The 14055-nt window shown below is 39.9% G+C and overlaps 1 protein-coding gene across 2 annotated transcripts; it reads left to right on the forward strand.

The window, feature by feature from the left end:
• Positions 1-1402: 1402 nt before the first annotated feature.
• On the forward strand, positions 1403-9234 carry LOC125247794. 2 transcript variants are annotated; one of them, XM_048159279.1, is made up of 7 exons: positions 1403-1829; positions 2577-2769; positions 2869-2937; positions 3133-3232; positions 8083-8289; positions 8417-8548; positions 8734-9234. In XM_048159279.1, the coding sequence occupies exons 1-7, from the start codon at positions 1648-1650 to the stop codon at positions 8952-8954; spliced, it is 1104 nt and encodes a 367-aa protein (XP_048015236.1). In that variant the 5' UTR covers positions 1403-1647; the 3' UTR covers positions 8955-9234. The 2 variants fall into 2 exon arrangements, with proteins under 2 accessions (XP_048015236.1, XP_048015237.1); XM_048159280.1 differs by lacking the exon at positions 1403-1829 and having other exon boundaries at positions 2635-2759.
• The last annotated feature ends 4821 nt before the right edge of the window (positions 9235-14055 follow it).

The raw sequence follows: 14055 nt of genomic DNA on the forward strand, positions 1-14055 counted from the left end.
GTCTTCCGGCTCGCCAGCCCATCCTTCCGCTTCGGAAGCCGCAAGAGACATGGAGTCGTCTTGTTCGTCGTCTGTTCCCCCGAATGAGACGAGGTCACTCGCTTCTGCGGAGGGACGCTGCTCAGGGCGAGAGAACAGAACGGGAGAGAGTTCCCTGGGAGGAGAGGGCGAGGCACGCGGGGGCTGGGCCGGCGTGAGCTCGCTCAACTCCTGGCGCTGAGTCGCTCTACCCCGCTGTCTTTTCCTCGCCGGCTCGCGGGAGGAAGGAGACGGGAGGGCGCGAGCGGCGAGATCGCCCTCAGTGAAGAAGGCGACCCGCGAGCGCAGGGAAGCGAGACTCATACACTCGCAGTGCGGGCATGAGTCTCCAGCGAGCGCGCCGTCTGCGTGGGGCTTGCCCAGGCAAGCGACACACTCGCTGTGTCCATCGTCGTCGTGCAGGGGGGCCCTGCAAGTACCACATGAGTGGCGGGGCATCGTGAGACGCCGCTGCCGTGAAAACGGCAATTGGGTGGCTCTTTTAGAGCGGCGAGGGCCGCGGAAGCTCTTAGAGCGGTGAAAACCGCTGAAAATCGCTCTTTTAGAGCGGCGTTTAAGCCGCGGATGAAGCTCTCAGGCGGCGCGCCGGATGGCGGCAGGGGACGCACAGGAAGCGGCCGGAAGCGGGAAGCGGGAGGCGGCGGCTCGGCGACGGCGCTAGAAGCTGCAGTCCGCGAGGGCGCCGGCGCTTTCTTCCACCGGCGAGTCCAGGCGAGTCCGCTGCGGGAGCCTCTTCAGACGGCGGCGAGAGCAGAAGGCGGCGAGCTTCTTCGGCTTCAGGCGGAGATCAGCGAAGAGAAGTAGATGTCGTCGCTGAAGGAGAAAACACTGAAATCCTATGGCGAAACGCCTGCTTATATAGCCCTATACCCCGCCCATTTCGGCGGGAATATTCGCGCGCTTTGTCGCCATAGGCCGCGCAGCTATGCCGCGCCGCCATTGGTTCAACAACTTGTCTATGAGTGAACCAATGACGGTGCAGTTACACTGCGTTATTGAAAAAGGCTTCAGCAGCGGGGAAAAAGGGAGACCTTTCCCCATACGCAGTACGAGTGAAGTATCGAAAGGGAACCATCCATAAACATCCATACACCACAAAGACAAACTATCCAGAAGAGATGCATGTATAAACACAGAATTTTCTTTTAAAAATAATGCAACACAGACACGTTCTAGACGAGTTGTTGAAGCTTAATCATGAGGACGATGAAGTTTTTCAACTGTGGTGTATTAATAGGCAAACTTAAGCTTAGTTTCTGCAGCAATACAAAAGCCAGTTAAAACAAGGGTTTTAGTTGAGGGAACCAGGGGGATGTGAACTACCGGATCACCTGCAAAAATACGTCATCGCTGCAGCACTCTATTCTAAACTATATAAAGCCAAGATAATATTGTTCATGTATGAAAGTGTATGAAATTTTAACTGTATAATTTTAAGATTTTAAAGTATAATGTAATGTATAAAAGCACAGCATACTTAGAAATTTGCCTGGCTATTGACTATTTTCATTCAGTAATTTCCCTTTTACATATAATGTACATTATATGGCAGAGAACTTTAAGTAATGATCAAAATGATAGTTGACTTTTAATAAACTGCTGAAACTAATGCATTTCTCCTCTTCAGGGCGTGGGGTTTTCACCACTAGAGCTTTTTTCAGACGTGATTTCGTTCTTGAATACAGAGGTGAACTTCTGAGTTCAGAAGAAAGTCTTGACCGAACTGAACACTACACTGAGGCTGAGAACGCGTTCCTGTTTGACTTTCAGTGGCGTGGCAGAAATTGGTGGTGAGTACAGACCTGTTGGATTGATGTAGTAGAGACACTAGATTGTATCGCAAACCTGCAAGATTTAATTCTAGCGGGTTTGCTGTCTCGTGTTTTTTAATCGACTTGTTTTAAATGACCATCACATGCAACTTGAAAAAAGAAACGCCTCTATCGTGGTCAGTAGACGAGGTGGCAGCACAACTGTAATGATCAGACTATAATCCCAATCACTTTGAAGCGGTACTAACTGCAGTGGAAGAACAAACCGAGCCGAGTTGAGTCGTACCGCACAGTGAGAAAGTGCCATAAAAGAGCAATGGCACCAGGGTTCGTTTTAATCTAAACAAACATACCAAGTGTGAACACACCCTTAATACTTAAACTTAACCATGAATTGACTTGAAGGGTGCTGAGTGCAGTTTCTTTGAGTCATCAATATTCGTTTTTAACCGTATTCCCAAAAGAGAACAAAATGGTGAATGTTAGATGCATTTGTCTGCTGAGAGGATGTTGCCATACACTATCCGATAGATCCGTGGTTCTCAGACCCTCCTCTCTGCAGATTCTGTTTGTCTCCTTAACCTGACACACTCGGTTGAGTTCATAGAGCTGTGTCCTGATGATCAGCTGATGGTCTGAATCAGGTAGATTAAAAAACGAGACATACAACTTATGCAGAGCGGTGGGTTTCCACTTAAAAATAACTCTACATGTCTAGCATATATAAGATTACAAGAATTGAGTAATAATTTTATGTCTTTATAGCATGGATGCATCTAAAGAAGACTGTTCCTTGGGAAGACTTGTAAATGACGAACACAGAAATCCTACTTGCAAAATGAGAACCCTTGAAGTGAGCAGGAAACCTCACCTGTGTCTCTTTGCTGTGCGAGACATTCTACCAGGGGAAGAAATCACTTTCAATCACGGATACTCAGATTGGCCATGGCGAGTCAAGGTACTATCAAGAAAATGATAGAAAGATTGATCAGTAATTCATGATAATCTTTTACTATCTGATTAGTTACCATGTGATTGTGGTCTCATATTTCTCAAGCCTTTGAATCAAGCATCAACTGAATCCTCTGATAAAAAGCCATCCATCAGTTTGGGTCCGCAGAGATCGGTAAGTCCACTTTAAAACATCTGTATCATTATTCTTTATTATTGTCTCTTTTGTGAGTAGTGTGTCTGGGTGTTAACAGAAGGAAAGGAGCGATAGATAAAGTTACTGTAGGACAGCTAGAGTAATTACTGGTTTTTCTGTTTTATACAAACATTTCTGATTTTTATATTCACTGGTTCCTTTTCTGGCATCCAGCCCCATTGTGCTGCTCCTGTTTCTTCACCTGGATTGGACGAGGTGAACAGCAGTGGTCCACATAAGCAGTCAGGCAAAGCAAGAACATCAAGAAAAAACGGTAACTATCTCATAATGCAGCAACTATTAGATGATTTCTGGGGAAAACTGTTGATATTTGAAATCGACACCCAAACAACCACACCCCTCCCTTCATTGCTCCGCCCCCAAAATACTGAACACCCTATTCAACACGGGCAACTACTAACAGCTTCAACTAGAAAAGATCTTTATCGCTGGCAGACCGTAGGATGCATTAGAAGGTTTGTTTTTAGTTGATTGTAGGTGCGTGTCCACTTCATCCAGCACACTTTGTGTAAATGCTCCAAATGGTACAAAATAATATTTTGTCATTAGAAATGTAATTTCTGTGAAAAGAAATGTAAAAAGTTAAATTGGTTCCTTCCCGGTCTGGAAGGAACCACTGCGGAGAAGCACAGTATCTGTGTGACTCGTCATAGACAAACGGAGAGAAGTAGCTCCAGCTGCAATGTTCTTTAGACACGTGCAGTAGGCTTGGGTATCGAGTATCGAGTATTGATTGGAACCGGGACTAGCTTTGCGATTTTCCCGGAATCGTTCAAAAGTTGAAATTTCGATTCCTAGTTTCGATTCCCAGTCCACCGACTGGAGGAAGAAACCGCTGAACACCAACGAAGAAGCGTCCACCGGAAGTGTTGGCATAACCGAGCGAGTCGAACATGGATAGTGTGTGTCGGCGGTCCAAAGTGTGGTTTCACTTTTCTAAATAGAACGAAATCTCTGCAAAATGCAACATTTGCGGCAAGATTGTTTCGTGCATAGGAGGGTGCACGTCGAACATGATAAAGCACCTCTGAGTTCATGGAGTAGAAATAAATAAATGTCTTTGACGCGCTGTGCCGACCGTCCTCCGCTGCCTCTTCCTCTGGCTCCGACCCCCAGCCTGGCAATCCACACGAGATCCGATTTTTATCCGATCTTTGAACATGCGACCTACGTCTAAACACGCATATCCGATTCCCATTGTAATTCCAAGCCATCAAACGGCGAGGGCGGAACGTTTGCTCACAAAAATATAGCTTCAATGTTGTATTATGAAGCAGACATGTATGTATGCTCTATATTGATGTGGGAACTTTGTCTAACGTGAAAGAAATTATGCACACACATATATGCAGCAGCTGAATTTCAAACTTTGCCCGGTTAATTTAAAAGACCGCCGTGTTGTTGTTTTTCTTATAAGCCAAAAGCTTCACTGTAGCTCTCTTTTTCTCGCGCGCACGCTCTACCCTTGCTCGCTCGAATTTATTCAAAAAACGGAATTCTAAAACTAATAAATGTAGATAAAATATCAAACACAAATTACCTTTATTTTCCGGTCTATATCCGTTCATTCAGAATTCGCGCTGCAATACATCCATGACAGCTGTTAACTTATCCATTCTGACAGGATAATCATGGCCTCTCCATGAAATATATAAATAATTTTAATAGCACGACCATTCAAAACCCGAGGATCTACTATGTGCTTTTAAAACTATGAGTGACGATCATCGTGGGGCAGGAAGTAATGTAAACACAGATATCGGATACCAGTCGCGTCTAAAGTGAGTGTAAACACACTGGCCAAAAAATCGGATTTGTGCATTAAGACTTGCAGTGTAAATGCAGCCATACACTCATGTGTAAATGTGTTTTCAATATATTCATAATTTATAATATTTATATTCACGTTCATAGATTTAATATTTAAATTGTAGTTGAAAACAGCCCTGTGAGAAATTCATAGTACAGTTCATAAAAAAAAAAGTTCATAGAATTAAAATTGATGGAGAAGGTCAGACTATTTTTATTCAGAAAGACCAATGGTTAGCTAGCTCATTTAAAATATCCTAAACTTTTTTTGACCCTGCCTCTTAAAAGAATCGGAATTGAGAATCGTTAGGAACCGGAATTGAAACAAGGAATCGAAATCGGAATCGTTCAAATTCAAACGATACCCAACCCTAACGTGCAGTTATGTTTATTAACCGCTTGAGCACCAAAAGTTATGGAATGTAAATGTAGCGCCTTACTACCCACCTCTGCTAGTTACCTAGTTATTGTCACAATTTTATTTTCAATATTGTTAATGTACATTTTATGTTTGTTTAAAAGGTTAGTTCAAATAATGTCATTAATTACTCATCCTCATGTCGTTCCACACCTGTAAGACCTTCATTAATCTTCAGAACACAAATTAAGATATTTTTAATTAAATCCGATGGCTCAGTGAGGCCTCCATTCAAAGCAATGACATTTCCTCTCTCAAAAACCATAAAGGTACTAAAAACATATTTAAATCAGTTCATGTGAGTACAGTGATTCAACCCTAATATTATAAAGTGACGAGAATATTTTTGTGCACCAAAAAAACAAAATAACGACTTTTCAACAATATAGTGATGGGCCGATTTCAAAACACTGCTTTGGAGCTTTATGAATAGGTTGTTTGCACATGACGTCACAGCAGCAGCGCGAATGAGTCTGGAGGGCAGGGAGTGATGTTTCTATATAGGAATCCTATCAAAAACTCAAAAGGTTTCGCATTGTTTATAGTTGCTCAAATCGTTAAAATCGAGAACCCAGAAGGTGTTTATATCGTTTACATAACTTATACCGTTTTTTATAACTTATTTCATTTTTTAACTTTAAAAGTTGTCGCCTTTTATAGCGTTTTGCGTCTGCTGATTCTGAAATTAATATGGATACTTACCTTTTGTTTTTGACTCGGTTAAATATTAACATTCTTCATGCTATCGTTTGCAGGGAGGAGAAGATATTTTATCCTATTTAATTATAATTTGGTGTTTTCCCTTCAGTTTTGTAGAATTGTTCACATTGTTGATCTGGTTACCATGAAAACAGTCATGCGCTGCCGCTTCAGCCGTCGAATGGTAGAAAATGTCCAAATAAAATAAATATTTAACAAGCTGACAGAAGTCGATGCATTTCTTTGTTGGAAGCGTGTAAATGTAACTAGTTTTAATGTTGTTTTTGTAAATATTCACTTTCCCATATGCCCACGAAGGAGAATCGGAGGGTCACGATCAGGGGATGGACACCGACACGCTGTATTTTTGTATTAATTTCAACAAATGACCAAAATCAAACCCATAGAAGCTCATGAACAGTTTTGAAGTGGCTGTGTGTGCAAGTTATAATCATTCACAAACGAGTGATCATACTCGCAAACATAATGTTAATTATTATTATTACACAAAAACCAAATACAAAACTCAGCTAAGTATGTGATTTATTATTTTTTTTTAGTGAAAGGCAGTGGGTTTATTTAGTGACATTATTACATTTGCTAAAAGTCGTCTTTCCTCACCTTCTCAACCAAGGCTAAAATTGTAGCCTATTACCATCAAGTTTTTTTCCCCGAACGATATCGTGAGTTCCTATTACAATTCTCGATTCAGCATAAATGACCAACAATGGCGACATTTTTCACAATCATGACAGAAAATTAAAATACTGTCCTTAACATCACTAGCAGAAAGGCAGCGCAATATAAACAAACCAAGCTAGAACTGAACACGGCGTGACGGCAGCTGCACATGAACTGATTTAAATATGTTTTTAGTACATTAATGGTTCTTGAAAGAGGAAATGTCATTGCTTTGGATGCAGGCCTCACTGAGCCATCGGATTTAATCAAAAATATCTTCATTTGTGTTCCGAAGATTAATGAAGGTCTTACGGGTGTGGAACGGCATGAGGGTGAATAATAAATGACAATATTTTCATTTTTGGGTGAACTAACCCTTTATGCTAAATACTTCTTTATATATCCACAGAAGTGTTTTCAATCAAGACTGGCAAAATTAAGAAAACATAATGAAGATTGCTATGAACGTTTTAACAGAGCAGAAATTGAAAATGAATGCAATAAGATTGCTAAACAGCTATCACAAAAAGATTGTTTGGTGAGTGATGCAAAAAATTTGGGAAAATGAGATCCAAGCAGTAGATAAAGTTGATGAAAAATTATTTGATTACAATTAAATTTAGCCTCACACGCAAACTTTGATCGATAATGAAAATATTTAATAAAACCAAAAGGGAAAATAACGATCATAAAGGAGTAGCCAATAGTTAATAATACATTTAGAGTATTGTAAAATCCAGAATATTGTATCTAATAGATGAAAATCAAAAAGAATTAAAACATTAAGACATTTGCAGATAAGAGAGAAGAAGCAGAAGCCCAGGATAGCAAAGGAGAGAAAAAGCTAAATTATCAATAACTCAGTCCATATTATACTATAAGCATACAGGGAAATTCCCAACCCCCTCAAACTGATGTTTTTGTTAAAATGAAAAAGGTTAATTTCACCCATTACGTCGTCCACTGGTCCAGTGTCAAAAATATGTTGTTTTAACCCTTAGGGAACTTTTTCAAATGTTAAAAACATCACTTCTGCAGTACTTGGCAGGCGTCCAGTGTCTAACCGCAAACGTGTCAGCGTGACCTGTCACACCGGAACACTTGAAGAACAACTGAACATAACAAGCATACTCTTAAATATAAAATAAGAATAACCATAAAGGTACAATAACAAGCAAATACTTGAAAATATGATAAGAAGTAATGTATATAAAGTATGAGTACATAAATATAGGAAATCAAAAGTGAAACTGATAAGTCATAAGCCATAAACGATTAACATAAATATTAATAAAAATGCATGAATATGAATATTGACCATTTCGGATCCACCACTGAGTAATATGTCAACATCATCACAATACTCTGTGATCAACACCTCAGTCCATTAACAGCTAATTATTTTAATATTAATTAATAGTTTCCTTAGTTCTTTTGCTTGTAGACCTTATGTTTTTATTCAAATTATATTTTCAAACTGTTACAGTCATCCTTAGTCGCGTCTGCAACTGATGCATCCTCTTCATCGGCACCCTGTGCTGTGTCCACCTCTGTGATGACCTCATCACCGTCACCGTATTACCGGTTACCAGAGGGGACACTGCAGTTGACAAAAATGAGTAAAGTCCTAATGGCCATGGAGAAAGGAACACTGTCTGACTTCAAAGGAAAGAAACTTGACGACATTGAAATTGACCCAAATGGTATGAGTATACTTGAACGGTCTGTGTGTGTCTGTGCTGTATATATTTGCAAAAACTGTACATTATCATATGTTACAGATGCTAAGTATAATCAATAAACTGCTGATTTTTTTTATCAATTGTTTAGAGCAACTTGAGGCTCAAGGTGATTCCATGTCAAGTGATGAGGAGGATTACAGTGACGTATCTCAGACAACAGCACCAGCAGAGACTGATCCACCTGTTCAATCTGATCAATCTGTTTCACAAGAGGATCAAGGTAAGAAAAATCTCTAAACTACACACACAATAATCATCAAATAACCATAAATTAGCTCCAAGCAGCAATAGCCATCCAAGGGCTTTTCAAAATTCAGAAAAATCTACAAATTAGGACATATGTATGATTTGGTCATACTCACTGATTTAGTTGTTATGAGAATTACATTTTTAATTATTCCATAGGTTCTTCAAATGCTCCAAAAAAGAAATGGGAGGACAATGAGGTAAAAGCAGTAGAGAGACACATGATGAAGTTCATCAAGACATGCAAAGTTCCTGGTAAGCAAGACTGTGAAAGATGCATTCACGCAGAGCCAGAAGCTTTGAAGCAGCGAACATGGACTGGTGTGAAAAATTATGTGCGGAACAGGATCACGACTCTTAAAAGAAAGGGTGGTTTGTGAGGAGGCACAAACACAAAAACACTTCAGTGCCTTTTATAACTTCTTTACTGTAAAAAAATAAATATATAATATATAAAAATACTGTAAAAATATAATATGATGTGGAAAGTGTTAAAAGTATTATTTGACTTATTTGTGTGAAGAGAGTGGCTCAACTAGCGACCAGCTCATTGAAGGTGCTGTACATTAACGTTGTTAGCAAAAGACTGTACTGCTATGTTACATAAACTAATCAAAAATAATCTGTACCATTTATCCCAAGTAAAATAATCCCATATTAGCTCTTATAAATATATTTTACATGCCATCTTAACACTTTTAAGCACATTCTCTTTTTGTAAGAAATGGAGGAAAATTAAAAGAAATTAGGATAAAGGTGTAGAAATTGTTTTGAGGATGGAATGAAGCAGAATATCAAGAAAGACAGAGTATAAGAACGCTAATGAAGAAAGAATAGTTCTCATTTTCAATTAGGGCTGGGCGATATATCGTATGCGATTGTCACGTGCATTTCGTCAGTAAAGTCGGTTCCCTGATTACCACTAAATCGCCATCACCTGCTTTCAAATGGAGCGCCATTTAATAGACAGAGCCGTAGATCACTGATAAGATACGCAATATCGCGTTCATTATCGCAGATGAATCGCCTTCGATAACGAACACGATATTGCGTGGCTTATCAGTGAACTACGGCTCTGTTTATTAAATGCCGCTCCATTTGAAAGCAGGTGATGGCGATTTAGCGGTAATCAGGGAACCGACTTTACTGACGAAATGTGCGTGACAATCGCATACGATATATCGCCCAGCCCTATTTTCAATGTTCCGTTTTCATTTTTGAGGTAAAGGGGATAAGGGGGAGGAGCGAATGTAAAGGTGAAAAGAGGGAGGAGCGAATGTAAAGGGGATAAGGGGGAGGAGCGAATGTAAAGGTGAAAAGAGGGAGCGAATGTAAAGGGGATAAGGGGGAGGAGCGAATGTAAAGGTGAAAAGAGGGAGGAGCGAATGTAAAGGGGATGAAAAGAGGGAGGAGCGAATGTAAAGGTTGTGAAAAGAGGGAGGAGCGAATGTAAAGGGGATGAAAAGAGGGAGGAGTGAATGTAAAGGTTGTGGAAAAGAGGGAGGAGCGAATGTAAAGGGGATGAAAAGAGGGAGGAGCGAATGTAAAGGGGATGAAAAGAGGGAGGAGCGAATGTAAAGGTTGTGAAAAGAGGGAGGAGCGAATGTAAAGGGGATGAAAAGAGGGAGGAGCGAATGTAAAGGGGATGAAAAGAGGGAGGAGCGAATGTAAAGGGGATGAAAAGAGGGAGGAGCGAATGTAAAGGTTGTGAAAAGAGGGAGGAGCAAATGTAAAGGGGATGAAAAGAGGGAGGAGCGAATGTAAAGGTTGTGAAAAGAGGGAGGAGCGAATGTAAAGGGGATGAAAAGAGGGAGGAGCGAATGTAAAGGTTGTGAAAAGAGGGAGGAGCAAATGTAAAGGGGATGAAAAGAGGGAGGAGCGAATGTAAAGGGGATAAGGGGGAGGAGCGAATGTAAAGGTGAAAAGAGGGAGGAGCGAATGTAAAGGGGATGAAAAGAGGGAGGAGCGAATGTAAAGGTTGTGAAAAGAGGGAGGAGCGAATGTAAAGGGGATGAAAAGAGGGAGGAGCGAATGTAAAGGTTGTGGAAAAGAGGGAGGAGCGAATGTAAAGGTTGTGAAAAGAGGGAGGAGCGAATGTAAAGGGGATGGAAAGAGGGAGGAGCGAATGTAAAGGTTGTGAAAAGAGGGAGGAGCGAATGTAAAGGGGATGAAAAGAGGGAGGAGCGAATGTAAAGGGGATGAAAAGAGGGAGGAGCGAATGTAAAGGTTGCGAAAAGAGGGAGGAGCAAATGTAAAGGGGATGAAAAGAGGGAGGAGCGAATGTAAAGGTTGTGAAAAGAGGGAGGAGCGAATGTAAAGGGGATGAAAAGAGGGAGGAGCGAATGTAAAGGTTGTGAAAAGAGGGAGGAGCAAATGTAAAGGGGATGAAAAGAGGGAGGAGCGAATGTAAAGGTTGTGAAAAGAGGGAGGAGCGAATGTAAAGGGGATGAAAAGAGCGAGTGAATGTAAAGGGAAGGAGGAGGGTGAAGGTAAAGGAGGAAGTTAGAGAGAATTTAAAGACGGATGAATGGAGGAAGTACGGAAGCCTCTAAGTTAGTGCCAGTTTTGCATTTGCATTGTTGTCCTTTGTAAATTGTTTTTTTTTTTCTAATCTTTTTGAATTTCTGTTATTCGCCACAATGTGTTGATATTGTTAATATTAAAGACTCATTTAATCAGTTTGTCTCACTAGAGTCCTCAAAGAGTCATTTTATCGGATTTTGTGTATCACTAGAGTCCCCAAAGAGTCATTTTATCGGAGTGTGTGTATCACTAGAGTCCCCAAAGAGTCATTTTATCGGATTTTGTGTATCACTAGAGTCCCCAAAGAGTCATTTTATCGGATTTTGTGTATCACTAGAGTCCCCAAAGAGTCATTTTATCGGAGTGTGTGTATCACTAGAGTCCCCAAAGAGTCATTTTATCGGAGTGTGTGTATCACTAGAGTCCCCAAAGAGTCATTTTATCGGAGTGTGTGTATCACTAGAGTCCCCAAAGAGTCATTTTATCGGAGTGTGTGTATCACTAGAGTCCCCAAAGAGTCATTTTATCGTATTTTGTGTATCACTAGAGTCCCCAAAGAGTCATTTTATCGGAGTGTGTGTATCACTAGAGTCCCCAAAGAGTCATTTTATCGGAGTGTGTGTATCACTAGAGTCCCCAAAGAGTCATTTTATCGGAGTGTGTGTATCACTAGAGTCCCCAAAGAGTCATTTTATCGGAGTGTGTGTATCACTAGAGTCCCCAAAGAGTCATTTTATCGGAGTGTGTGTATCACTAGAGTCCCAAAAGAGTCATTTTATCGGAGTGTGTGTATCACTAGAGTCCCAAAGAGTCATTTTATTGGAGTGTGTGTATCACTAGAGTCCCAAAAGAGTCATTTTATCGGAGTGTGTGTATCACTAGAGTCCCCAAAGAGTCATTTTATCGGATTTTGTGTATCACTAGAGTCCCCAAAGAGTCATTTTATCGGAGTGTGTGTATCACTAGAGTCCCCAAAGAGTCATTTTATCGGAGTGTGTGTATCACTAGAGTCCCCAAAGAGTCATTTTATCGGAGTGTGTGTATCACTAGAGTCCCCAAAGAGTCATTTTATCAGATTTTGTGTATGACTAGAGTCCTCAAAGAGTCATTTTATCGGAGTGTGTGTATCACTAGAGTCCTCAAAGAGTCATTTTATCAGATTTTGTGTATCACTAGAGTCCTCAAAGAGTCATTTTATCGGAGTGTGTGTATCACTAGAGTCCTCAAAGAGTCATTTTATCGGAGTGTGTGTATCACTAGAGTCCCCAAAGAGTCATTTTATCGGAGTGTGTGTATCACTAGAGTCCCCAAAGAGTCATTTTATCGGAGTGTGTGTATCACTAGAGTCCCCAAAGAGTCATTTTGTCGGATTTTGTGTATGACTAGAGTCCTCAAAGAGTCATTTTATCGGAGTGTGTGTGTCACTATTTTTATTCATATAGTTTTTTGACTATTATTACATTTTGCAGAAAACATGCCTAATGTCTTAAGGCCCCAGTGAGTAGCCAGAGATGACTCTGGTGAGGAAAACATCTTAAGATGTTTTTAGGGTAATGATTATTTGCAGTCAATACTACATAAACTAGAGGGATGCAGGCAGTGGTCAGGGAAGTGTTCTCTGCCTTGAAGTCAAGACAACTTTATTTCTAAAGTGTGTTATACTATACAGTTAACTTCAAAACACCTTAAAATAACTGTTGCAAATTTTAACAATTGACATGACTTATATTTGAGTTGTAAAACAGTTCTGCAGAAGACAATAATGTCATTATTCAGCTTAATTCAGTTCATTTTTTGTTCTCTGATAGTCAATACAGTCGAATCAATAATATTTCTGAATGTTAATTGTCATTTCCCAACTGAGCAATCCAAAGGCACTCGATCTCAAGCTGCAAATCAAATGAAAATGTATGCTACCCATTTTCAGTGATCTTGAAGAAGTTAAAAAGCCCAGTTTAGTCTCTCACACCAGTTTCTCTGCTCTAGCTTGATTCCAGTACCCAGTATTGAAACTTTGAATTGTAATATTACACTTCTGTGTCTTCTTAGGATAAATAACTTATAAAATTACAAGTTACAACAAAGTCCTGATAGTGTACCTTAACCAGAGTCTGTGTATCTCCACAGTCCTCAAAGGATGACTAGATCAGAGTTTGTGTATGTCCCCAAATTGGACATATAAAATACTGTCCCCAATGTGAAGGTAAAGTGTCAGGTCTTTAAGGAAGTGTTTTATTGATAAAATCAAGTGATATCTGTAATAACGGCTTCTCCAGAAGCGCAGTGATGTCTTTCTTTAGTCTCTAGACCCTTCAGAAAGGGTAGTCCCTAAAGGTAGGGTATCCAGTCATACGTCCTCACATTGTAGTTAAGTAGGTATGTGTGTGTGTGTGTGTGTGTGTGTGTGTGTGTGTGTGTGTGTGTGTTGCAAAAGAACAAATACATACAAATACAGTAAAATAAGACACACAATTTTAAACGTTTAAATATTTATACATTTGTTTGCCACAAAAGCAAGACATGTTGTCTATTTTCTTTAAACTTTTTACTTTTATTTTATTCTTTAATTTCTTTTAAAACAGTCTGATGATCAGCATTTTTATAACTAATGTAGCCGAGTGGTTTCCTCACATGAGCAAAAACTAATCTAGGTGTAATCTTTGTGTTGAGTGATCAAGATTCATACTAAAAGAAAACTGTGAGTATGCTTAAACATGTAATTATACAATATTCTCAATTATACAACATTTTCAATAGGAATATTATGTTTTCATGTTGTCAAGTTTAGTTTGTTTGTTTTTTACTATCATTTTTTTAACTTCAACATACAGCACAAAATTAAAGAGATGAGTGTAGAATGTTTCAACTATTACCATCGTCTTTGACCCCAAATAAACAGGTGTTTTTCTCTATATATGTGTGTGTGTGTGTGTGTGTGTGTGTGTGTGTGTGTGTGTG

The sequence above is a fragment of the Megalobrama amblycephala genome, linkage group LG15 (genome assembly GCF_018812025.1).
Source record: "Megalobrama amblycephala isolate DHTTF-2021 linkage group LG15, ASM1881202v1, whole genome shotgun sequence".
Lineage (NCBI taxonomy): Eukaryota > Metazoa > Chordata > Actinopteri > Cypriniformes > Xenocyprididae > Megalobrama > Megalobrama amblycephala.

What these genes read in the sequence shown, in the direction of transcription:
- LOC125247794 (XM_048159279.1), top strand. Translation starts at nt 1,648, where the DNA reads ATGCATTTCTCCTCTTCAGGGCGTGGGGTTTTCACCACTAGAGCTTTT. An exon ending in ATTGGCCATGGCGAGTCAAG is followed by an intron (nt 2,770 to 2,868) that starts GTACTATCAAGA and finishes ATATTTCTCAAG; the next exon opens with CCTTTGAATCAAGCATCAAC. An exon ending in GTTTGGGTCCGCAGAGATCG is followed by an intron (nt 2,938 to 3,132) that starts GTAAGTCCACTT and finishes TCTGGCATCCAG; the next exon opens with CCCCATTGTGCTGCTCCTGT.